The sequence below is a fragment of the Vulpes lagopus genome, chromosome 11 (assembly GCF_018345385.1).
Source record: "Vulpes lagopus strain Blue_001 chromosome 11, ASM1834538v1, whole genome shotgun sequence".
In the NCBI taxonomy this organism is placed as follows: domain Eukaryota; kingdom Metazoa; phylum Chordata; class Mammalia; order Carnivora; family Canidae; genus Vulpes; species Vulpes lagopus.
In genome coordinates this window covers 97399064-97425473 of record NC_054834.1, presented here as the reverse complement: position 1 = coordinate 97425473, position 26410 = coordinate 97399064, and the positions used below count along the sequence as shown (strand labels likewise).

The following is a 26410-nucleotide window of genomic DNA, read 5'->3' as shown; positions in this document are numbered from 1 at the left end:
AATAATGTAAGATGAGCAGCTTTAAAAACATCTGATAGAATTCCTCATTTTTTAGACTTCAAACATATCCAACTCTGGATATGTGATATCCTTATACTGTGTCTTTTATTTAACTCATAAAGCTAGTACTGTGCGATATTTGTGCAGGTACTTAAATATTTTGTCTTAGTGATGCAAATGGACATCTGATTATAAAGAAACAGAGGTCAGTACTCATTTATGTTGTGTATTTGGAGGAGGTTTATACATAGTCTAATTCTCATCCTTTCACTAAAGAGTGAGAAACCAATTTTCCCTTAATTTCTGGCCATCGAATTCTCTTTGGGTCTGGAGACTAGCATAGTTATTAGTTCATGGCATATAGTAGCTAATTATATACTGGATGAATGAATGTGCTTGTATCTTTTCTTACCTCATGTAATAGAGGGAATTGTGGCTGTGCTCCATCAGCTAAACCTGTAAGTGCAGTGGCTCATCATCCCCTCCCCACTTTTTAGGAATTTCAGTCCTGTGTTTTCAACCTCTCTGTAGTGGCTCTTTCTCCTAAACATTTAAACATGTTCAGGTTTTTCCCGTCTTTAAAAACAAAACAGGGATCCCTGGGTGGCGCAGCGGTTTGGCGCCTGCCTTTGGCCCAGGGCGTGATCCTGGAGACCCAGGATCGAATCCCACATCGGGCTCCCGGTGCATGGAGCCTGCTTCTCCCTCCGCCTGTGTCTCTGCCTCTCTCTCTCTCTCTGTGACTATCATAAATAAATAAAAAAAAAATTAAAAATTTATAAAAAAAAAAAAAAACACTCCCTCCCCTTAACTCTCCTTTTTAGTCCCATTAAGCTACTGTCCTAAGTTTTTGTCTCTCTCAAACCAGACTTCTTTTTTTTTTTTTTTAAGATTTTATTTATTTATTCATGAGAGACACAGAGAGAGAAAGAGAAAGAGGCAGAGACACAGGCCAAGGGAGAAGCAGGCTCCATGCAGGGAGCCTGACTTGGGACTCGATCCTGGGTCTCCAGGATCAGGCCCTGGGGTAAAGGCAGTGCTAAACCACTGAGCCACCCGGGCTGTCCTCAGACCAGACTTCTTGAAAAACTTAACTGTATTTATTATTAAACACTTTCTTACTTCTTGCCTATGTTCTTAGTTTCTTCATATGCAGTATTTGATGTTGACTACTTCCTTTCTTTCTTGAAACACATTCTTTCCTTTCTTTGATGTAGCACATTTCCTGGATACTAATTTCCTTTGCAGATTCCTCCTCATCTGCTATTTTCTTTTCTCATCCTATTTATAATTCTGAAGTGATCTAACCTACTTCTCTGGATGGACTCCATCACTGAGATTTTTTTTTTTTTTCTTAAATTAACTTATTTTAGAGGGGGCCAGTGCATGTGATCAAGGGGAGGGGCAAAGGAAGAGGGGAAGAGAATCTTAAACAGACGCCCTGCTGAGCGTGGAGCCTGATACAGGGCTCAGTTTCACAACCCTGAAATCATGATCTGAGCCAAAACCAAGAGTTAGACACTTCACCAACTGAACCACCCAGCACTCTTGTATTGATAATTTCTTTATCTCTAGCACTTATTTTTTTGAGCTCCAGAGCTGTAGGTCCAACTTCTTTACTTGTATGTCTCATTAGCAGTTCAGACTCCATGGTCTTGAACCTTGAACCCATTAATTTTCCTTTTTTCCCCTCTACTTAGGCCTTGTCCAGTATTTCTTGCCTTAGTGAATGGTACCACTATCTACCCTGTTGTCCAGGCCAGACTGATCTCTCTTCTTCCTTTTCTCCCTGATTCTTAGTAGCGGTTATTCTGATAAAATAAACTAGTTTTAAACTTTTTGAGGCATTTTTAAATTTTTATTTTTATTTTTATTTTTTTGAGGCATTTTTTTAAATTGTTGGTTATATATTCTAATTTTCATTAGTTTAAATTCAGAACTTACTGGACACATTTTTTAAAAGACTATTTTTACCTCACTTATTGGTGACTAATATAGACCTAAAATAATAAAGTTTCTGGTAAGATTTTTAGTTTACATTAATCAAAATAAAAATCTGCAAGACTTTGTTTTACCAAAGATGGTTATATTCAGTGATTTGTTCTAAATCCTGTATTGTTTCTTTAAAAAAGTTTTCTGAGATGAAAAAAGTCTTAGTTTCACATAGAAAATTATATTGTATTATTACTGATATAAACAAATGACGTAACTTCCTGCCATGTCCACTCTTCCTTACCATTGCATCCTCATTTTTGCTTCCCAGTCTGGTTTGTAATATAACTCCCTGAAAACAAACTGTCTCAAATTTCTGTACCCTCTTCCACAGTGATATTATGTCTACTACAGATATTTTAGTAATAATTGACTTAATTTAAAGCTTAAACTTGTAACAGATTCAAGTGAATGATCCCTTCTTTTGCATTTACATAGTACCTATAGATAGGGATGATTGATTAATACAGGTTATGAAAAAGAAATATAAGGCATTAGAATTTGTTCCAATCTGCATTAACTGTTGGATTTATTGACTCGTTGGAAGTTTCAGATTCCTTATGACTCAGCTTGCTAAAAAAAAAAAATAATAATTTGTTTTCCTTAATTTTTTAAAAAGCAAGCTTTCATGCTTGCTTCATTTCCTTTTTGGCTGAATTCTTTGATATTTAGAATAAAAGAGAAATTGTTTTATAAGAATAAGTCACAATAAAGACCAATGGTTATGTTCCACAAACATAAGTTTTGACTTTTACATAATATTCACTTTACTTTAGAGAGGCTCAGTTCTCATGCTTTTTGGGCCAGTGGGCTGCTTCTCATCTGTATTTGCTTTTTTCTTTAGATATTAGGATCAAGGAAGAAGAACCTGATCCTGAAGAGTGGCAGCTCAGTGGCGATTCTACATTGAATACCAATGATTTAACACACTTAAGAGTACAGGTGGTAGATGAAGAAGGGGACCAACAACATCAAGAAGGAAAAAGACTTCGGAGGGTAGCTTGCACCTGTCCCAACTGTAAAGAAGGTGGTGGGAGGTATGCACACATGAAACATACTTTTTTTTTTTTTTTTTAAGGCTGCTAATACCATCATCCTAATTTTTGAAATACTGCATGCTGTATCAGTTATGGGAAATTATTCATTACATGATCATTTTGTGTGTATGTCTGTATGAGTGTGGCAGGAAAAGTTAGAGAACAAAAATATAAGATAGAATTTTCAGATCTAAATGCCTTTTTAAACACTAAAGTTTCTTAATTTGCCTTAAAAAAAAAAAAAGTAACAGATGCCATTTAATAGACCCATATCAGAAATTAGCCTATTTGCAAACCAGCAATGAGATTTGCCTAAATACAGATAAAAAGTTGATTTTTAGCTTGAGAATAGCAATTATATAAAAATAAGAAGTTCAGAAATAGTTGATAAGCATAAACATTTTCTATTTTCAACAGAAATGAACAATAAGCCTTAATGATGGAATTTTTTTAAAAAGTGGAACTGTAGTATTTTAATTCAGTGCTTTAAAAAAATAAATGTTAAGAGAATAACATGACAGGAAAAACTATAAACAGATCACTGATTTTATGAAATGTGAATGGATGGGTTAAGCTTAATAATTAACTTGAAACTCAGATCATATTTAAAAAACATAAAATCCAGCCTTATGTTGATTTTTAAGGAACATCTCAAATAAATTGGCACAGGAATGTTGAAGATAAAGGGATGGGAAAAGATTTATTAGGCAAATGTTAATAAGACTTGGATAGCAATGTTAATATTAGGCAATGAAGGATTAAGGTGAAAATCATCAAATGGACAAATAGGGGCAGGTTTTTTTTTAATAATACAGTTTTCACCATAACTTTGAAATACATAGAGCAGGAACTGCTAGAACTCTATAAAGACGTACTGATCAAATCCTCCCAGTCATAGTGAAAAGCCTTAACACGTCCCTCCAAGAAATGCACTGTTGAAGTAGACAAAATATACTATTAAATTGGTTAATGAGCTTGATCTGATAGAAATAGAGCCTTTCTATCTGCCTTTGAGTTGGTGCTATTGGTTGATTTGCATGCTGGCCAGCCCATTCGCAATGATGGTAATAATGACTAATAACTGCTAACATTGAGAGTTTTTAGACAGTCTCATAAGTGAGGCACAAAGAGATTGAATGACTCTTACGAGCAACATGCAAGTAGGATTTGGGCCCAGTCTTACTCCAGAGCCTTAACCACTCTACTGTACTTACTGCCTCACAAGCAGATTTGCTTTTGCATCTGATCCTTAGGTATTTGTATTTAAGGGTAATTATTTAATTGTTTGAAGCATTATTTATTCTTTGAAATGTTTTGATCAATTTAAATACGGAATTCTGGTAAGGCAATAATGTTTCTGAAATTTATTCTCATTTTTAGAGGAACTTTTAAGATAAATTATTCATGAAAGTCAAATCTAAGTGAGGGTCAAGGTTTGGCCTATGTTTTACTTACTCATTTTCTTGAAAATGAAAATCCTTTAGATTTGTGTTTATTAAACTAATACATGCTCATAAAAATTCAGAAATATAGAATAATATTAGAAGAATACCAAACTTCTATCCCACAACCAGATAACCATTATAACATTTTTGTATATATCCTTCCAGACTTTACTTATCTTTTAAAGTGGAATCATCTTATTCTTACTGTTGTATGTGTCTGCTCTTATTTTGGAAATTTTTGTGACCATATTTCCAAATCTATATAGAGTCTGTATCAATTTTTTAGTGGCTGTTATGCTATTGTATGGATGCATAAGAATTTAACATCTTTTTTGAGTTTATTATTGTCATTCCAATCCTTACACATACATTTTTGCGCATTTTTCTGATTACTTCATCAGTGTAAGTTGACAGAAATGAAATTGTTGGATCTGTATCAAGTTATACTCCTACCAGTGGTGTATGAAAGCATCTGCTTTTCCACACCCTTGCCAACAGTGAAGTTCACATTTTTTAATAGCTTTTTAGGGCTGACAGATGAAAAATAATTCCTCATTATTGTTTCATTTATTTTTGTTATGTTGTGAGATTCATTTTTTGATATATTATTTTACCATTTTAAAATTTCCTTTGTGAATTGTCTTTTGTGAATCTGTTAACAATTTGTGTGTTTAACTGTCATATATGCAGATATTTTTTCCTAGTTTTACATTGCCTTTCAACTTTGTCAGTGGTTTGCTTAATGCATTAACACAAGTAAAAGAAGAGTTCCACCACTTAAAAGTTTGCAAACTTTGTTTTATGCACAGAATTTTTGGTTGGTCAGTCTTTATGAAATACCTTACCAAAAAAGACTTAACTTTTATTTTTTTCTAGAACTTTGAGGAGTTTGTTTTTTAAAAAACTTATTTTTTTCAATCAAAGCTGAAGTTCTTAAGAAAAAAACTATATTATTTCTTAGAGCTCATTTGAACAAACTTCAGTTAATATATATGTGATAGGCACAGTTGTATCATTGACAGTTGCTGCTTCTAATTAATAGAAGCATAGCATATAGTAAATCCAGAATATTCCAAAGTATTCAGCAAAGGTGAAAATAGGCGGTGCTTTAAAAATTAAAAAAATTTTTTTTAAAAAATAGGCAATGCTTTAAAATTTTAAAATTTTTCCCCCTCACCTATATTCTTTCTATATGTGTGTATATGTGTGTATATATATGTATAAGGTGGCATCTTTAGAGAACAAAATTTTGTTTACCTCTTGAGCAAGGTGTAAAAGATAGTTAAATATTTAAAAATTGTATTCATCTGGGCATTTAACCAATATTTATTAAGCAGAACCAGCCTTCAGAAACTTTTTACTCTAGTGGGAGAGACAAATAATTTTAATAAAGTAAAATAAATTATAAAAGCATTATTGTTATGTTGGTTTTGTGTGGATTAAACATCAATCCATATTTTAAAATTTTTCTTCTCTGTCAGCATTTCAGTTGATGTCTCATTTCTCCCATCCCAAACAAAAGAAAGTACTTGATGTACTTAACTTTTCTTAATTTCCATACTGAAAATTTAGCTTTACTTATTCTGTGTCACTCTGCCTTGGCATTGTTTAAGTTTAGGCAATCAGGAATAGAAACTTAAAATAGTTTTTTCTAGGTTGTGTAAGAGGTATTAGTGGTCTGATTATGTGAATCAAGAAGAAAACTTATGGCTAAATGTTTTATTACCGTTTTATTTGTTGAGAAAGTTCTCTTCCTTCATTTCATATGCCATAAATCCATATCTAGCATATCTAGATCTTGAATAAAATTTCCTTTTTAAACAGAAACTTGGACCCAGGTATTGGGCTTTTCCCTTAATTACATATATTTGTGTGCATCCTTGTCCCCATTTTTTTTTCCTTGATGCCTGTCCCATTTTCAAATAGTATTTCTTGTTTTCTCATAATTCAATTGAAAATATCTTTCCCGGGCTTTTTGGTTCTTTGAGAACCCAAATTCATTACTGTAATTTGTTACAGTCTTGTGCTTTGTTAGTGCTCTCAAGCTAAATTTTGCTAAGTTAGTAAAATAGCACTTTCGAGTTTATAAAAGCACATCAATTCACTTGAGTGGTATGCTTATTAGCATATAGGAAAAAAGTCATGAGTACAAGAGTGAACTGAATTGGGTTCTCTGTGAAATTGCTATGGTGAACACAATGTGTAAAATTGGTTTGTACACCAATAATCACAAACATCGCTTTTTCTTAGGGCTGTTTAAGAATAAAATAAATTTTAAAAGCTAAATTAAATGGAAATACTGGCTTTGGTTAATACTTTGGCATTGCAGGTGAGCCAGAAAAACCTGTTTCACTCAACTCAGCTCTTGGAAGAGAGTTGTAGAAATTGGGGGTGGACTGGAGCAGGAACTAGAATTGTGTTAGATTATGACGTCCTTGCCCTTAAGACAACAGCATGACTCCTCCTTGTCTTTACTTATGCTATTCCTCTGCCTGGAATGCCTTCCCTCCTTTCTATCTAAATCCTACCCACCTCTTCCACGAAGCCTTCTCTAACTACTGGAGCCCACATTGATGTCTCCCTGTTCAGAACACCTATGGCATCTAACAGCCAGCACTGCACCGTTTAGCACTGTTTGTCCTATGGCAATTTCACATGCTACTGAGTGTGAGTACATTAAAATATAAATGTGGGGAAATATGCATTTTTCCAGTAAAATTTGAAAAACAATAGGTATGATATATAAAGGAGGATTTGCAGGCTTAAGGAAAGTTTACAGGCTATACCTATACTGTGAGATTGGGGGAGGAGGGGAAGTCGGGGTCTTAAATGTACCTTTTTTTTAATCTCTGAGAAACATTGCAGAGTTTATATGATTTTGACAGTGAGTCTAAAGTGTCATGTTTTTTATAAACTCATTTTTTATTCAGTAACTAGCCTAATTTTTCTTTTCTTTTATAGCTTGAATAATAACATTTTCTATAGTGTTTAATACCATTTGAATATCAGTTCTGGAATCAAAAAAGTTTTCTTCTTGCTTAGCCTAAAATACTGAGTTCATTCATCTAAGCACATATCTCCCAAACCTTATTCTTGGTATCAAATACTAAAATGTAACAAATGTCAAATTTTGCACTGTGGAGAACTGTATTTTATTATATCTCTGATGTATATAGTTTGGGGTATTTTTGCATGGTTAATATGAAGAGAATTTTAACTGTAAAGATAATTTTGATTTATATTTATTTCATATAGTGCTAAAGGAGCTGAGATAATAGCTTTGTCTAGATTTTTTTCCTTTGATTTGTCTCCAGGTCAGTGTATACTTAGGGTATGGCTATACAAATAAATGAATAAATATGCTTAAGTCATTTTAATTTAAAGTCCGCTTAAGGTGCCTGTTTTTTAATTGTACCTGTTATTAATTATGCAGTCATTTCTTGGTTTTTATTTGATTTTTAAATTAGCTGACATCATGACTTTGAATAGACCATTTAGTTTCTTATACAGCTAACTTAATGTACATTGGGCCTATGCATCGAATTTGTGAATGGTTCTGACCAAATAACAAATAGCTTTATTTATACATTCTTTATGAAATGTCCTTTTAAATTATGTAATTCTTGAGCATATTTACATTTGGACAGCAGTCACATTAATTCTGAAGTAAAAGTAATAAGCAATACTTACATGTTTGAGACATACATTTTATTTAAATTGATTTTAAATGGTCTTGGTTTCTGATTGACCTCATGGTGATAATGTCTTCTGTATTCAACACAGGGTTGTAATGATATACGTGGTAATGTTTATTCGAATATTTTCATAGAAGTATATATTATTCTTGTGTGTTTTTTAGAGGTACCAATCTTGGGAAAAAGAAGCAACATATTTGTCATATACCAGGATGTGGTAAAGTCTATGGGAAGACCTCACATCTGAGAGCTCATCTGCGTTGGCATTCTGGGGAGCGCCCTTTTGTTTGTAACTGGATGTTCTGTGGTAAAAGATTTACTCGAAGTGATGAATTACAGAGGCACAGAAGAACACATACAGGTTACTAATATTTACTTCTAACGGACAAAAATAAATGATAAGGCTACATACTACCTTGAAGTTTTTTTTTTTTTTCTTAGCCTACCTTACTAATCTGGATCTTTTAAAATATGACTGGTTACATCCAATTGTTATCTTAAGTAACACCAATTTAAAAATAATAATTCCCAATAAGCCAATATGGCTTCTCTTGTAAAATAACATTTTATTTTATGTGGGCTTTGGTTAGCTTTTAACATCTCACCTCTCCCCCCTTTTTTTAGTTAGCTTTTTTTGTTTTGCTTTAACATTGTTTAATGTCTTAGGGCACATTTATGCTATTCTTATTTGTTAGGTTAACATTTTAAAGATTAATTATTTTCTTTTAGAGTGATAGAGTCCAGGGGGTAGGGAGGGGCAGAGGGAGAGAATGTCTTAAGCCTACTCTTCTTTGCTGAGCTCAGAGCCAGATGCAAAGTGATCTCACAACCCTGAAATCATGACCTATGCGGAAACCAAGAATTGGCCACTTAGCCAACTATGCCACCCAGGCACCCCTATGTTAACATTTTAAATTAGTTGTCTCCTTTACTTTTGATCTTTCTTATTCTTACTACAAGAATAATTCATTTTTTCTGATAAATTCAAGCATTTCATCTTTTAATATCTGTGAGATAAGCAAAAAACATTTCATTGAGGAATAATTAAGGCATTATTGATGGAAAGACTCTCTTCATTTAATTGTTTCCACACAGTATTGTGTGATTATGTGAAATGAGCCTAGAGTGACCCAACTAAATCCTAACTTAATATATCTTAGAGATGCTTTCCTCCTGCTACCATATAATGGTCAAGGTGTTTGAATAATTTGTGCTCAACACTGAAGAATTGAAAAATATCTATTTGTAGTCTCTAGAGAGCTTAGAAGGAAAAAGCATGGTGAAATGAAAGACAGTGTCGGTTTTGAAGTCTTCTAGATCTGGATTCGAATCCAGGTTCTCTGTTAGATTAGGGAGATAAACTGTCTCTGCTTTCACATCTCCTACATTGTGTTTAAATATATAAAATAACCTATGAGGTATGTATTAATACTTCATAGTATTATTTTATGTCTCACTTAGGTGTGTATACGGATGAGCTTATTAACCTCTTTGAAATTGTAACAATGTAAGAAAGTAGAGTATGCTCAGAGGCAGAGGTCATTATTGCTTGGGATGATAAGACATAAATGGACAGTGGGCTGGGATAGTAGACCTTAAGATGGCCTGATAACAGAATTTTCCTCTGTGGTGGAATTTCATCAGGATATAAAAAGGAGTAATGTAAAAGGGGAAAAAAGGTCTGATCAAATAAATGTGAGAAACACTTGGTTAAACAGAGTTACTACAAGGAACTTCAAGGCAGCTCCCATTAGGTCCTTTAATTGAACGTTAACAAGACTGTGCATCTCCAACGTCGGGGAGATGCAGTATGTTTGTGTAGCATTTCCCAACCTCCTGTGGTGGTTGTGCCATTTTCCATGGGACATCTCTCAGGATTAATTCCAAGAGAAATGTTGGGAAATGCTTTAGAAGAAGAGAATAGTATGTGAATAGAAGAGGTGAGAGAGAGACCATTTGCCACATGAAGATGAGATTCTGTCTCTTGCATTTCTGTTAAAGAATTAGGATTGTGCTACAGAGAGGTCCTCTTCCGTTAGGCAGTAGAGAATTAATTAGTTAATTTCTTTTAAATATTTTATTTATTTGAGAGAGAGCAAATACAAGTGGGGAAGCAGCAGAGGGAGAGGGAGAAGCAGGCTGAGCAGAGAGCCCGAGGTGAGGCTCAGTCCCAGGATCCTGAGATCATGACTGAGCCACCCAGGCACCCCAGTAGTAGAGAATTTCAACTTAAACTATTTAAACTATGAAGCAGTAGAGAATTTCAACTTAAACTATTTAGTTATCTGCAGGTTACTGTCGCATACCACTTAGTATAATGGTGGAATTTTATACTGCAATACAAGTTAGTATTAAGGAAGATTTGTCTGACACTGATATATTGGGTTGAAGAGGGAGTGACACTCCCACACTCAGTGTCATTGGCGCATAGTTCAGGTGTGAAGTCTGGTGAGGGACCTACGTAGGGTGGAGATGCTGGACGAAGATAGGTAAGAATTTTGAAGAAAACAAAATACAAGATTTGTTTATTGATTTATTTCTCTCTGGATTCTCTTTAAATTGACCTCTTTTGCTTTATCTTCCAGTAATTCTCTTGCATAGTAGGTCTTTGATAATAAAATTTGTCTGTCTTTTATATTTAAAAAACCTATTTTATTCATTCTGGGAAATAAATTTAGGCACCAGGATCTTAAATTAACTTTGACATAATGATATGTTAGGCTTGCTCTTGACTCTTCCAGCTAAAATCAAGTCATGTAGCCGTCTCCATTATTCCTGGGATTACTCAGTCTTACTGTACCTCAAGCTTGTGTTTTTGCTTTAATCTAGAAGTAGTCTGTGTAGTTACTAGAATACACATTTAAGAGTTGAAGGTTTAGTATCATGGATAGGACATGTTAAGAATATCTTAAATATAGCTTAAAACAGTGTACTCTTTAAAGAAATATGTTACAGATGGTCATTTTTTAGCTGGATGGTATCTTGTAACATGTTTCAAAACAAACTGTTGGCATAGTTGAACTATTAAAGTCTCATCTGAGTATCCGTCTGTAATGTTTGAAGATTGCCTCTCATTGAAGAGTAGAGATGACAGATTTATTTTGAGGAAAAATACTCTGAGAGAAATCTTGCAAGGGCAGCTCATGAAACTAAATACAGTTTTAACTGAACTCTGCTTCCTGTCCCTGTCAGTGTTGGCTTTCTTTCTTTTTCAGCAAATGATCAATCTATTAATGTTGAATTTAAATAACTAAGTAACTTAAATTTTTTTTTCCCACAGGTGAGAAGAAATTTGTTTGTCCAGAATGTTCAAAACGCTTTATGAGAAGTGACCATCTTGCCAAACATATTAAAACCCATCAGAATAAAAAAGGTATTCACTCTAGCAGTACAGTGCTGGCATCTGTGGAAGCTGCACGAGATGATACTTTGATTACTGCAGGAGGAACAACACTTATCCTTGCAAATATTCAACAAGGTTCTGTTTCAGGGATAGGAACTGTTAATACTTCCACCACCAGCAATCAAGATATTCTTACCAACACTGAAATACCTTTACAGCTTGTCACAGTTTCTGGAAATGAGACAATGGAGTAAATATTACACAAATACTTATTCATTGTGGTTATTTTTATACAGTAGTGAGAAGAATATTGTTCCTAAGTTCTTAGATATCTTTTTATTGATGTGCAAAAATTTTTGGATTGACAGTAACTTGGTTATACATGACACTGAAATGCCTTACTTTGTATGATATTCCATAGTATATTAAAAATGGTAAAATTGCATGGGTTTTGTAGGTACTTTTGGAATCTAGAAGAAATGAAATTTTACCAAGTTATATAAAGAGAAAATTGAATTTAACAATGCGAATGGTAGTCTAACCAAATGCATCAATCCTGTGTGGTTTAGTGTAAAAATGAGAACATGTTGGTATTTATCTATTGTAAGATAAAAAAAAAAAGTTGGTGGGTGAAAGAAATCATGTTATGATAAAAAAAATTTTTGTAATTTTCTTGATGACTGGAATTTTTATTATGCATAACTGACAAATCAAGTTTCCAAGCAAATGTTACATAGTGTAGGCTTTACTTAGCTTATCAATTTGTCATTTTGAAGCTAATTATTTTAATTAGGTTAACTATGTACAATATTTTAAGCATTACTCTTGTAAGATTTTGAAAACTACATTTTAACATGGAACTCTAGGGATAGTCACCTTTTAAATCCTGTTGAAAAGCCATGTTTAAGATTTAATTTGCCAAAATAATGTCTTGTTAATATTCTTTCAATAACGAAGTTGGGCAATATAACCAATGTTAAAAAAAAAAAAAGTTTAAAATGTATAGGGTGAGGCATTTGGGTGGTAAGAAAATGTTACAGTGAATTATCCCTTTTCTTGAATATTGGAGGACCAAAAAAATAAGGTGTATTGCGTCTTAGCAGTGATTTTTTTCTTTTTTTTAAAATCCAATCTTGTTTCCAAAAACCATATGTCTGCCAGGGCCTTAAAAGCCATCATGTAAATTACCAGTAAAGTATAACATATGCAAACATAACAAAATCACTTCCATAGTGACGATACTCCAACCATATGGATATTAGTCATAGAAAACTAGAGGTTTATGATATTTTTTTAAGTCTTTTTTTTTTTTTTTTTTTGTCTAGGTAGTCAGTCTGCACTTAAATATCAACCATTTTCCTTTTTTGCTTCTTCCCTTTAAATTTATATGTATCCAGTACATTTAATTGAGAAATGTATGTTTTTTATTATGCTGTATTTTCTTTTATTTTTTAATTATTGTTTATATTTTCAATTATTAAAAAAATGTACAAAATAAAGTTTCATTGCTGGTCTTGTAAAAGCTATACAATTTTCCTAAATGTATACCTATAACTACAGCAGTTCACCTATTTCAAAAATTTGGAATTCTGTTCATTTGTTATTCTTAAGACCACCTCAAATTTAAAGGCTACCTTATTGTACGTTTAAAGTGTATTATAACAGTGTGGTAGTTAATAAAACACTATTTTTTTTCTTTTGAGTTTGTTGTATTCCTATGCATTTAAAATATTTGCAGTGGTATGGGGTAAGAAACATCTGTGTGGTTTATTTTTCTTCATCTTAGCCTTTTGGTCACAAATTCTTGATTTCAGACACTGAAATTATTGTGAGCAGGTATATTTACCTGGAAAGGGAAGAGTCATTAACAGATTACTAATTTTCACCTGAGAATGAGCTAATTACTAAATAAAACTTTTGAAAAAAATCTTTTAACTCTTAAGTCCACATTGATTCCATGTTAATTGTAATAATGTTATTTTGCAAACCTTGTTGCCCTTGTTAAGGCAGTGCAGAATATTATGAATTGTTAAAAACCTGAATATGATAAACATAAGACATACTTTGGTATGTAAACCATGGCAAGAGTTATTTGAAAAAGTTATGTTTTGGATTTGTGTATGTCTAATCATGATAAAAGCAGAGTACAATATGACTATATTTTAGATATTTTTAAATTAAAAGTCCAATTACTTTCCACATGTGTACAGTGGGGTTAAAGATTAAGATTTCCATTGTCTGTTTTCCAGGCCCAATCTGACACTGTCAATAATATCTTTGAATGCATAGGACAACTCTAGATCTCCATACAAACACAGGCAGAGTTTTCTTAAATATGAGACTTAAGCTTGTGATGTGCAATAGGAAGTATTACTTGAATTACAGAAATTAATGGAATGTACAATTATTTTGAAGTTACAAGGATTAGAATTTGAATCTTTAAACTCCTTCAGATAACTTTTAGGACTTTTTTATTATTGAGGATGTGTGAAGAGGATTATGTGAGAGGGTTGCTCGCATGAGCAAAATACCCATTAAGTCAGGAGATTAAAAATCTTTTTAGAGTGTGATAGTAGAGATGTTTTTAAATAATATTGAGGTTTTACAGTAAGTTTTATAGAGTGTTCTTGATCCATGAGTTTCCAACCATATTTTATCTTAGAGCATGAATACGATGAAGAAAGTAAGTAGTTCTGAAAGTTATTTAAGTAAGTTTTTGGATTTTAAAGAGTACCCACCAGGAATATGTGAGCTTTGAATCTTAACCAAAAAAAATCAGTTAATGTTCAGCCTCAGCCTAGCTGATTTCAAATATTTCTATTTTTGTATTTTAAAATGCTGAATATATTGATATTTTTTTCTAGTTATAGAATCTTAGTATTGAGTATATTAGTGCAAGTATAACTCTTTAATAGGTGTTTCATCAGTTGCTTTATTTGCTAGAGTGCATATTCAGTGTATTTACATGCAAACAATTCCTGTTTATCAGAACATACTTATCTGGTAGGCTAGATGTTTGTACACTGTATACCTTAATTTAAAGGAAATGTCACTTAAAATTTTATTTTCTGTATATTGAGACTTAATGACTTCGAGAAGTAATTCAATTAACCAAAATCCACATAAAGCTTTAAAGGAATACACCTATTGCAAAAAGCCAGGTGCCCTGTAAGTGACTTAGGGCAATATAGTGAAAATGCTTAAAATATTCAAAGTAGTGGAAATGCTTAAATAGTAAAAATACATGTACACATAAGTTGAAAGCATGTCAAACATATCATGGAAAATAGTACGTTAGCCAGTATTGTTCATCAGAAAATGCTGGGAACATTTAAAAACATCTACTGATCTTGCTGCATTCTTGACCTAGTAACTACATTTCTGGGGATGGAGAATATGTATGTATCTTGTAATCGCTCCTTAAGTGGCTCTGATAAACACTCCTGGGTTAGAATCACTTAAATAGAGCAAGCATCTTAGTATCCTAATAGTCCAAATCCTACTACTCTCATGAGCCTATCTCTTGTCTTATTAAAAATCTTGTATTCAATATTGTTTGAAATTTGTGGTTATTATTACTATAGAGCACTTGGTTTTAGAATATGTTAATGTGTTGGTCATGCTACCCTATCAGTTTTTTTCTTAAGATTTTATTTATTAGCGCGCATGAGTGTGCGCATGCCGAGAGAGAGAGAGAGAGAGAGAGAGAGAGAGAGAGCGCGAGCGAGCATGTGGGGGGTGGTGAGGGGCTGAGGGAGAAGCAGATTCACCTCTGAGCAGAGAGCTGGATGCACAACTCAATCCAGGGACTCCTGACCCAAGCTGAAGGCATATGCTTAACTGAGCCACCCAGGTGCCCCAACAATTTGGTTCTTAGTTTTAATTAAGTTGATAAGAATTATTTTCAATGTAAAAGAACTATTTGTTTCACTAAATAGGATCTTTAAAATTTTAGGAGTACTAAGTCTTTTCTTTGATAATGAGCACAAAACAAATTGGTAATCTTGGGGACAAAATTTGATATTTTAGTGAAATCACCTCTTCTAGTGTGGGAGACACAAAAATACTGATACAGTCCTTTGGGCAGATGTGAATATAAAATACATTGTGGTACGCTAGCAGATGCAAAGTGCTCTAGAAATTTAGAGGGAAAATTCTGCATGGAGAAATCTGGGAAAGTTGGGCAGAGAAAATGGCATCAGCAAAGGTACAGCGTGGCTTGTTGTGGATGGTAGGGGATTTTGAGAGTTGGAGGAAGGTGGTCAAAATGCAGAGTTCAGAATTTGATCTTTACCAGTGATTCCTGATCTTTTCGGAATCCTGGGTCTTAGAAAAATGTACATTAGGGGATCCCTGGGTGGCTCATTGGTTTGACGCCTGCCTTTGGCCCAGGGCACAATCCTGGAGTCCCGGAATCGAATCCCACGTCAGGCTCCCGGCATGGAGCCTGCTTCTCTCTGCCTGGTGTCTCTGTCTCTCTCTGTCTCTCTCTCTCTGTCTCTCTCATAAATAAATAAATAAACAAACAAATAAATAAATAAATCTTAAAAAAAAAAAAAAGGAAAATGTACATTAGCTCTCATTCAAATCCTGGTTGTTGAAACTGCATGGGAATCTGATCTAAAGTCTGAACCTTGGAAAACAGTCATACTTAAGGAACTGGGGGAGAAAGTGACAGAGGCTGTAAGAAACCAAAAAGTGTCACGATGGTGATGAACATCAAATGCGGCAGAGGGGTTAAGTTGGATGAAACGTAAGAAAAGACTTGATTTTGGCAATAAGGAGTTGGCTGCTGATCTTTGCAAGTAATTGATAAGTATTCAGTAAAAGACTAAGCACAGGAGAAGAGGCTTTGAGGACAAGTAGAACGTACACTTAAAATTGGTGGTGATTAACACTAGGGGCAAATGCTGAGTCGAAAGAAAATCGTTCCAAGTTTTTCATAATGGGTTCAGTTTTATATTGATAAATATTAAAATAAGTGTAAACATTTAAGTGACCTCTAAGCTGGAGTTGAAATCTTTAAAGAGCTGCATATGCTGTCGTGTGTTCTTACCATTTCATCACTGTAATGTGTTTTTTTGATGTTAAAAATGCTGAGGGGTCTCTGTTTCCTTCAGTCTTTCCCCACTCCCCAGCTTTTAACTCCCTTCTGTAAATTCGAATTAAGCTGCATACTTGATGTGCAAAAACAGATGGGTTTCTTACCTTCTTAAAACCTAATTTTTATCATCCATAAAAAGGGATAGCTAACAATGATATCCTTCATAGGATTGTTGTGAGGATTAAAATGTAAGCATTTAACATAGTGTCTCTGGCTTCTAGCAACTCAATTTTTTCCCTTCCACATCTGTTACTAGCCTCTGAAGGCTTTGTTTTTCTCTAGTAAGGGGGCCAGTGTTTGGGAGTTTCCATTGTTTGACTATGGTTCGTGCATTGATTTCCTCCTTCAGAGAAGGAGGGGAATTTTTAAATGAAAAAAAGGTGAAAACTATAGAACCTGAATTGTTGGCACATGACTGTCCCATCAGGATGGAAATAAGCAAAGAATGAAGCACAGAAAAGTGTTTTCTTAAGGAAATTACAATCTGATGTAGAATTCTATCCCTATTTTAACATTTCTAGGAACCAGCCAAAGAATCTTTGGTTCATTTTGATTGAATTTAGCATTCAGTGGTTCCAGCCTTGAGTTGGAAAAAGCCATCAAAGAAATGCAGCTTATTTCTCCAAGAAAAGTCTAAGCCTCCAACAGACAACAGAAATAAGGGAGATGTTATAGTAGACAACCTTTAGGATATCTGCCCAACTTCTGTGCCATTTGAGGATTACTTCTGCCACCTTCAGAGAGGAACTATTTAGAAGAATGGACAAGGAGTTGGACATCTGGTCAAATTTGAGCTGAATAGGTGATTTCTTCTGAGAATTTGGAATCGGAAAACCCATGTCTTGGGAAGTTGCATTTGGGACATGGATATGAAGCAGAAAGAGGATACAGCCAAGATGAGAGACCATACAACTCCAGAAGAAAAAGATGAGGACAGCCTTGATTGCCGGTAACTACAGTGTCTGTTCCAATGTTCTGTGCCTGTCTGCATTGCCTGCTCCTGCGTTCTGTAAGCTACCCTTAAAATCTTACGGAGACACTCCCCCACTTCCACCTTTAGTTCTTAACTTTGGGAGGCTGTCACTTGCTACCAAGTAACACCAACTAAAAACATCTGAGAATCCGTTCCTTCTTGCTTAAAACATAGTGGTCTGAAATAGTTAATGACTGGTCCTGTAGGAAATACCACAGAAGGTCCTCGCTAGTGCCAGATGAGGCAGGTTCAGGTGAAGGAGAACTTGGTATAGAGCCTGAGGGAATCAGAAAGGGTGAGCCTTGAAAGGCCAGTATGATGTACCCAAGGGGACTGATGAAAAAACCTGGAAATCTGTTAGAAGTCTGAAGACTCCTCTTGTCCAAGGGCTGTGTAGCGGGGTTAAGGAATACTGGCTCTCTTGCCAATGCCAGCTTTATTGTTACTGTCTCAAGCCATATGTTCTTCCCTCTTATATTTTCATTATACAGATTCAGGTTCGGTTAGGGCCTCACTTTTAACTGTGTGTACCCACTTCCTGAGTCTTCCTTACATCCTGAACCTTTAAAAATCTTCAGTTAGTTGCACCTTTTCCGTTTTTACTCTTGGTAAACTTCTGTGGCTTTTTCCATCTTGAATCATTTAATAAAGGTGAAACTTTTCACAGTGTAACGTGGCGCATAGAGTTTGGACTTCGACAGCCCTGGGTTTATGTCCTGATTGTGCTGCTTAAGACTCCTCATTCTGTTCCCAGCCTCAGCTTTCTAATCTGTAAAATGATAGTAGCATTAACTTCATAAGGAGATGAAATAAGTTAATGAGTGTATACCACTTCTCACAGTGGCTGACTCAAAGCTAAGTATTAAGTAAATGTAAGCGTTGGAGGAATCAATCCTCTTCCTACACTTGGAAATAATTATCCCCATCTTGTATTAATGTGTTTATCACTTTGACCTAGTTGGTTGTCTGTCAGCAGACATCAACAAAATTGCTATTATTTGTCTTGTGCCTTTTTATTAAGCATTTCAAACACACAGAAAAAAATATGGAAAACAATATAAATGAATCCCCATATATCCACCATCCAGCTTTTATAGTCTTAATATTTTATACACATTTGCTTGTTTCTTTTAGAAAAGTTATAGCTACAGTGAAATCTATACAGCCCTGTCTTACTCCATTTCTTTCCCTTTACCCACAGGGGGTAACTGCTGCTCTTCTTTTATTTGTTTATCAGAATGATACCATGGATGGTTTTGTATGTTCATATATATGCATATATAGGATTATCTTCATGTCTTGGAAGCTTTATATAAATGGTATCATTACTGTAGATTAACCTTATGAGATTTGTTTTTTCACTTATGTTGTTGAGATGTATCCATGGGAACACTTGTTTTTTTTAAAGTATTCATTTAAAATGCTGTAGTTCATTGAATAAGTATATCACGGTTTCTCCATTTTCTTGATGCATGTTTCAGTTATTTAAATTTTTTCAGTACTACAAACAATGCTGCAATGAGATACTTGACATAGTCCCTTGTGCACCTGTATGTTTGAGGTATGTGTCATGAACTTCAATCACTGGTCAATAGAATATTCTTTTTTTAACTATTTTTTAAAATATTTATTTATTCATAAGAGACACAGGCAGAGGGAGAAGCAGGCTCCCTGCAAGGAGCCCGATGTGGGACTCGATCCCAGGACCCCGGGATCATGACCTGAGCCAAAGGTCAAAAGAATATTCTTTTTTTTTTTTTCAGTAGAATATTCTTATCTTCAAGTTTATCAACTATTGCCAAATTGATCTGTACAGCGTACATACCAGATTACAGTCCGGCCAGCAGTGCATAGGAGTTCACATTTTCCTATACCCTCTCTAACCATTGGCGTTGGCAGATATTTTTTCTTTTCAGCAATGCAATTTTATTTTGAAATTTGACAACATTTAAAATTCATCCGGGTCAAAACTAAGAAGTTAACAAGGAATCAGAAAACCTAAGCCACGTTATATATAAAGCTGACACCAGTAAGTCATGAGCAAACATTTGTCAAGTGTAGGAGGAACAATGTGTGGTTTTCTTACTGGTTCCACCTTTTAACTCTGATTCAGTCCCTGCCCTGCTAGGCTACTCCCCACTGCCTTTCACTGTAGAGGTGTCTACACAGCAGACCATCCTCTTGGATTGAATATTATAGGGAAGGCTCAAGCCCGCTGACTGTCTTCCAAGGTGTTCACTTCATCCAGGGGTTGGGAGGATAGGCTACTCTTTTCTGCCCTGTTCTCTCCAGTTCTTCCTCCTGCATCCCTACCCCCACTCCAAGTAGTCCTAACTGATCAACCTGTCAGCTGCATAAGCCAACTTCAAATTGGGGAAACCCTTTCTTGCAGACCACCAGTGTTACCATATAGTCCCACATGATGGATGTGAAATAACTCACGATTTTGACTCTCATTTCCCCATATTCTGGTGAGGTTGAGCCTATTTTGACTAAGTTTACAATCCACGTTTCCTCTGAAGGGAATTACCTACTTGAATCGTTCGTTTACCGTCTTGCCTTTTTTGGGTATTTGCATTTTTGCACTGATTTTTTTTTTTTTTAAGATTTCCTTTTTTCATGAGAGAGAGAGAGAAGAGAAGAGAGAGAGAAAAGAGAGAGAGAGGCAGAGACACAGGCAGAGGGAGAAGCAGGCTCCATGCAGGGAGCCTGATGTGGGACTCAATCCCAGGACCTCAGGATCACCGCCAGGGCTGAAGGCAGTGCTAAACCGCTGAGCCACCTGGGCTGAACCTTGCACTGATTTTTAAATAAATTCCAGGTAGGTATTATTTTAATTTTTATTTATTTATTTATTTATGATAGTCACAGAGAGAGAGAGAGAGAGAGAGAGAGAGAGAGACAGGCAGAGGGAGAAGCAGGCTCCATGCACCGGGAGCCCGACATGGGATTCGATCCCGGGTCTCCAGGATCGCGCCCTGGGCCAAAGGCAGGCGCCAAACCACTACGCCACCCAGGGATCCCAGGTAGGTATTATTTTAGAGATGCATGGGCTAATAAATCTTTTCCCAATATGAGGCTTGTCTTTTAGCTCTATGCTGTTTTGAGTGTAAGTTTTTGTAAGAGTTTTACTGAATCTATGGGTTGCAGCTTTTCTTTCTGAAGAAATTTTATGGGGTCATAGAAATATTTTCTGTGAACATTTCAGGATTTTTGTTTTTAAGTTTAGCTCATTAATCCAATTTAAAGTTATTTCCCATTATGGTGCGAGGTCTCTAATATTTTCCTATGAATCTCTTGGCACGTTATTGAATGGCCCAACTTTTGCCCCACTGTAATTGTAATGCTACTTCTGTCATTTAGCAGGTTTCCATTTGTGTGTGGATCTAGTCCTTCAGTCCTTTCTGTCTCCTTTGTGCTAGGACCATACAGTCCGTACCATCTCAGTATCTGGCAGGGCACGTCTCTGCTCATGCCTAACCTGTCCTTCAAAATAGTTTTGACTATTCTTGAACCCTGGCTTTTTCTATGAGCTTAGGATTAAATTGTCAAGTACTGTTGAAAACTCATGTTGCGATTTTTATTGGAATTACGTGGAATGTATGTGTTAATTTGGAGAAAGAGTGTTATTTTCCTATCCATGACCTTCTGTATCTTCACTTTATTGCTCTTTTTATAAACTTTTCTCTTTGAAAGGTCTTAAACCTCGTTTCACATTTTCCCCCCCTCTGGAGCCCCCCCCTTTTTAGTTGCTATGGAGATAGCTTTTTTTTTTTTTTTATTAAATGTGTGAATTGGTCAATACTGGTCTATATATATGCTATTGATTTTTTATAAACTCATTTTGTCCAACAGTCCTACATAATTCTCTTGTCAGTTCTAATAGTTTGCCTATGGATTCTATAAGATTTTTTATGGAGATAGTCATAGTGTCCTCAAATAAGAAAAGGTTTGTCTCTTCATTTCCAATTCTGTTACCTCTACTTTTAAAAAACATTGCATTGCATTGGCGGCTTAGCGTTCACCAGAAGTGGTGGTAACAGACATCTCTGGCCTGCTTCTGAGTATTGTTTGCTTTTCTTTCCACTTGTAACCTTATTTGATCCTTGTGCTCTGTGGTTAGCACTTGGGATAAAAAAGATGATCAATTCATAGTTTCTGTCCTAAAGGATAAACAGAGAGGCTTGGTGACATTCTGACTACAATGGCCTTTCTGACTTAAAAAATTCTATCTTTGTCAATCTAGTTTCCTGTGCTTTCCCATTATAACAACATATTCCCTATATTTCAAAGTTAGGGAAGGACTAGCTTTTTTTTTTTTTTTTAATCCTTAAACATTATCCTCCAAGAGCTCCAGCATAGCCCTGTTAAGTGTCCACAGATGTGACATCTGGAACATTGTACCCCAAGTATGCAAGAGCCTGAGTGTAAGCCCTCTGTCTGCTTGGCACAGGGTTATATGCACGAGGGAACCTAATAAACCTTTCAAAGAGAGAATAGAGAATATAGGGGCTTACTTGCTAAGGCTCTAGTGTTAAGCTCAAGGCTTGCTTGATAGGCCAAATTTGGGGTGGGAAAGAAACAGAAAAGTTGTTTATGGGGGTCTTTCTGGCTCAAGTCTACCCTAATACTGGAGAGAGTGAGTCAACCCTGAAACAGAAAAACTAGGGACTACAAGGCAGCAGCATATGCAAACAACTTTCTAATCACAGTTCTGGAGGAAAGAAAAAGTAATATTCTGCCCATAAAATCATATTTGACTGATGACATACATTGGAAGGAGCAGTAGGAACAAAGGGCTCCCCCTAACCCAAACCCCCTGGGCTCCTCTCTGCTGGGCTGATCCTTCAATTGGCGAAGGATAAAGGGACAGTTGTTGATATTTCTTGAGTCCCAGAATTTAAACCGAGGGCACAGGCCAGAGAGGCTTGGAGGAAGGAGGTGGACAGTGAAGAGGAATGTGCAGGGGAATCGGGCAGGGGCTCGGCCTTCAGCGTTGGCGCTTCGTGTCTTCTGACATCGTTCACAGGAGCCAACTGCTTGCTGCGTGTACAGAGTCTTACTCTAACTTGAAGATCGCATTTTGGACTCCCACTCTCTGTGATCATTACCTTCTGTGTCCTTGAGTCCTTCCTCCACAACTTGAGAGCCGCTGGGAAGCAAGGTGCAAACTTAAGTTTCTATTTGGTTTTGCTCTGCAAAGGTAGAGAACACTGTCCCTTTGCAAACGGTCATAAAATTAGCAGGATCGCTGTGTGGCTCCTGTCAAGTTGCTGGACGGTCAGGCCTCCGGCTGCCCGAGGGCCTCATGGTGCTCATGGCTGGTCTCTAAAAACTAGTGGCACCATGTTGCCAACTCCCTCGTTTTTGGCTAGGTCTCTGTCCCATTCACTTCCCTCTTGCCAGATGGGCCGCGAGGGTGAGTGAAGTCAGGGTATGGCTTGCCTTCCCATCACCTGCTCACCTTCACTGTCAGCTTCTTGAGAGTGCTGTTCACATTCTCTCCACCTCCTCCTCTCGGTTTCTTCTCGTCTGGTTTCTGCTCCATCACTCCACTGACAAGCTTTAGAAAAGGGTGATATTGATCTCCACGTCATAAGCATGTCACACGAAACGTTCATATCCTTGGGGTGAAGAGTGTGGAGGTCAGTTGGCTGTTCTCCCCTTTGTGAAGTGGTCTGCTTCCTTGACATCCGTGGCGCTCCTGAGTTTCCTTCTACCTCTCCCCACTTCTCCTTCCTTTGCCAGCTTTTCTTCTTCTTTTTTTTAAATTTATTTTTATTTATTTATGATAGACATAGGGAGAGAGAGACAGAGACAGGGACAGAGAGGCAGAGACACAGGCAGAGGGAGAAGCAGGCTCCATGCCAGGAGCCCGACGCGGAACTCGATCCCGGGACTCCAGGATCTGCCCTGGGCCAAAGGCAGGTGCGAAACCGCTGAGCCACCCAGGGATCCCCTGCCAGCTTTTCTTCTTTTACTTGACACTTAAGTGTTGGGTTTTCTCAGGGCCTGATCTGAGCTCAGTCTCTCCTCATTTTGCACTCTTACTGGATGATCTCATATTCATTCTGTAATTTCCTTTTACCCCAGACCTGGACAACAACCAAGTCTCCTATCTCTACTCCGCTCCTCACTTGAATTGCAGCTAAGATATTAAACTCCCCATTTGTCCTCTCCATTGGAAGTTTCACAGGTACCTCAAAATTTATATGTTCAAAACTCAATTTCAGAATGTCTGCCCCTAATTGGGGGCTGTCAGTATCTGTCTACATGAATAGGATCCTCATATGCATCTGGAGGCTCATGCCAGAAAAGGGAAAGCTCTCCCCGACAGCCCTCTCCTTCTCATCCTAGTCCTTGTCGTTTTTTGTCTTAATCCAGATTAGAGCAATTTCCTCTCCTTTGGGCTCCTTATAGCCATGCTTCTTGACCCTAGTCCACTCTCCAAATAGCAGGGCAGAGTGATTTTTTTGAAAAAAATACTGGACTCCTTAAAACTCTACAGGCACTCCGGATAGCATCCTGTGTCCTTGCCATGGTTGGTCCCCCTGCTGACTTCACCAGCCTCCTCAGCAGGTCTGTCCCCCCAGCCACCGTGCCTTCTCTCACTTCCTCGGATATCTCACGTTGCTCCCAGCTTGCCTCTGGCCTAGTGTGTTCTCTGAAGGCTGCATGACACTCTAGGCACTTTTGCCTTATGGGCCCCTCATAAAGTTTTCTAAGAAATTACATCTTATGATAACATTGGTACAAAGATAAATATAATCCAGATTTCTTTTTCTATCAAGACAAAATTTCTTTTTTCTATCAAGACAAAATTCACACAACATGACATTAACCATTTTAAAATGTACAATTCGATGGCATTTACCATAGTCACAACGTTGTGCAACCACCACCTCTATCTGGTTCCAAGACATTATCTGAAAAAAGTAACCCTGTCCCTAGTAAGCACTTACTCTCCATAACCTCCTATGCCCCAGTCCCTTGAGAACCAGCAATCTTTTATTATTAAAAAAAGAGAGAGAGAGAGAGAGAACCAGCAATCTGCTTTCTATCTCCATGGATTTATCTCTTCGGTATATTTCAGATAAGTGGAATCATACAATATGTCACCTTTTCTGTCTGGCTTGTTTCAGTTAACACAATGTCTTGGAGGTTCACCAGGGAACATTATTAGGACTTCATTCGTTTTCACGACTGAATAATGTTGCATTGTACAGATATACAACCTTTTGTGTATCCATTTGGTTGTTTAACCGTTTTGCTGTTGTGAATAGTACTGTGTTGAATGTTCATGTGTAATATGTACTTATTAGAATGCCTTTTTCAGTTTGGGGTGGTAGATACTTAGTAGTATAATCATTAGATTCATCATTCACTTGATTTTAAAATGAATTTCAGGGGATCCCCGGGTGGCTCAGCGGTTTAGCGCCTGCCTTTGGCCCAGGTCGTGATCTTGGAGTCCTGGGATCGAGTCCCACATCGGGCTCCCTGCATGGAGCCTGCTTCTCAGTCTGCCTGTGTCTCTGCCTCTCTCTCTCTCTCTCTCTCTTCGTCTCTCATAAATAAATAAATAAAATTAAAAAAAATAAAATGAATTTCAAAAAACATTTGCTGGACCCCTAAATGTATTGTGAGCCTAGGCACTGTGCCTGCTGATTAAGTGGACTCTGCATTCTAGTCCTTCCCTCTGAGATGCATCTATTGCATCTTTGCTGCACTATGGGGCGGGGGGTACAAAGTGTCCACTGGGAAGGAGGACTGTGCCTTGCAGAGGAGATGGGACCCACTGAGTAAGACAGAGAGTGGATTATTCTCAATTTCCATCTCAGGGAGAAATAAACGGATGGCAACAGTCATTCCGCACTCAGAGCGAAGAATTGCTCTGCACATCTGTGTAATCAACTCTCTCTCCGGCTCCCTCAGCTGGAGCCTATCCCATCTCCCCTGCTCCTGGCACCAGGCTCCTCTTGATTCACATGCTCTCACCCCAGCTCTCTCCTTCCCCTTGGGGAACCTGACTTTAACATGAGAAAAAACTGATGCCTCTAGTCTTGAGTATGGCACTGGTGGTGTCCTTACAGATAGTATGACCAAGTTATTCTGACCTAGTTATTTTTCTTTTCAAGACATCATGCTATTGGAAAGTCTCAAGTAAAATCTGAACTTTCTGAAGAAAGAAATTCCAAGAAAAATAAAGTATAAATAAATAAAGTATAAGAGAGAGCATGGTGATCTCCCTATCATGAATCCCCTCAGGTACTTGTGCAGGAAACTGCTGGTGGCGGAAAGGAGAGAGGATAGACAGGTTTTGTTTGAACACGTCTTTCTCCTCTTTATGTTAACATCAAGTTTCTTTATTTCCCTGCTCTTGGTTTCTTTTTCTTGTATGTTAATTCAGCTAAAGACTAAAGGGAACTAGTACAGGGTTTTAATCAAAGCGGATGAAGTATCTAAATGTACTGGCCTCACCACCTAGACTTATCTCTGTCTTTCTCGCTATTTGTCTGCATACCAGGTGGTGAAGAGGAAGAGCCCGGACAGATCTGCCATTGTTTCGTGTTCTTCGCATCAATACTTCCTTATGCTGACATTTGTAACAAGAGAAGATTATAGTCAGAAAAAAGTCCCTACCCAATTTTTTTTTTTTTTTTTTTTTAGGCAAACCCACAATATTTTCCATTCCCCCTTTTAATTACATCTGCCCTGTGGTTCGGGTAAGCAGACCACATTGCTTGCTGCCTAAATTATTTTCCAACTACCAAATTGCTCTGTCCTTGCACACATCCCCAAATCATCTCCTACATGTTTTCAG

The 26410-nt window shown here is 36.6% G+C and overlaps 1 protein-coding gene across 1 annotated transcript in view; it reads left to right on the top strand.

Moving 5' to 3' along the window:
• Positions 1-13214, top strand: part of SP3 (Sp3 transcription factor) — a 56124-nt gene extending 42910 nt beyond the window's left edge. The window contains exons 5-7 of the mRNA XM_041774303.1: positions 2837-3029; positions 8334-8530; positions 11450-13214. Coding sequence (XP_041630237.1) covers positions 2837-3029; positions 8334-8530; positions 11450-11766 — 707 coding nt within the window. The 3' untranslated portion in view covers positions 11767-13214. The remainder of the gene's footprint in view (positions 1-2836; positions 3030-8333; positions 8531-11449) is intronic.
• The last annotated feature ends 13196 nt before the right edge of the window (positions 13215-26410 follow it).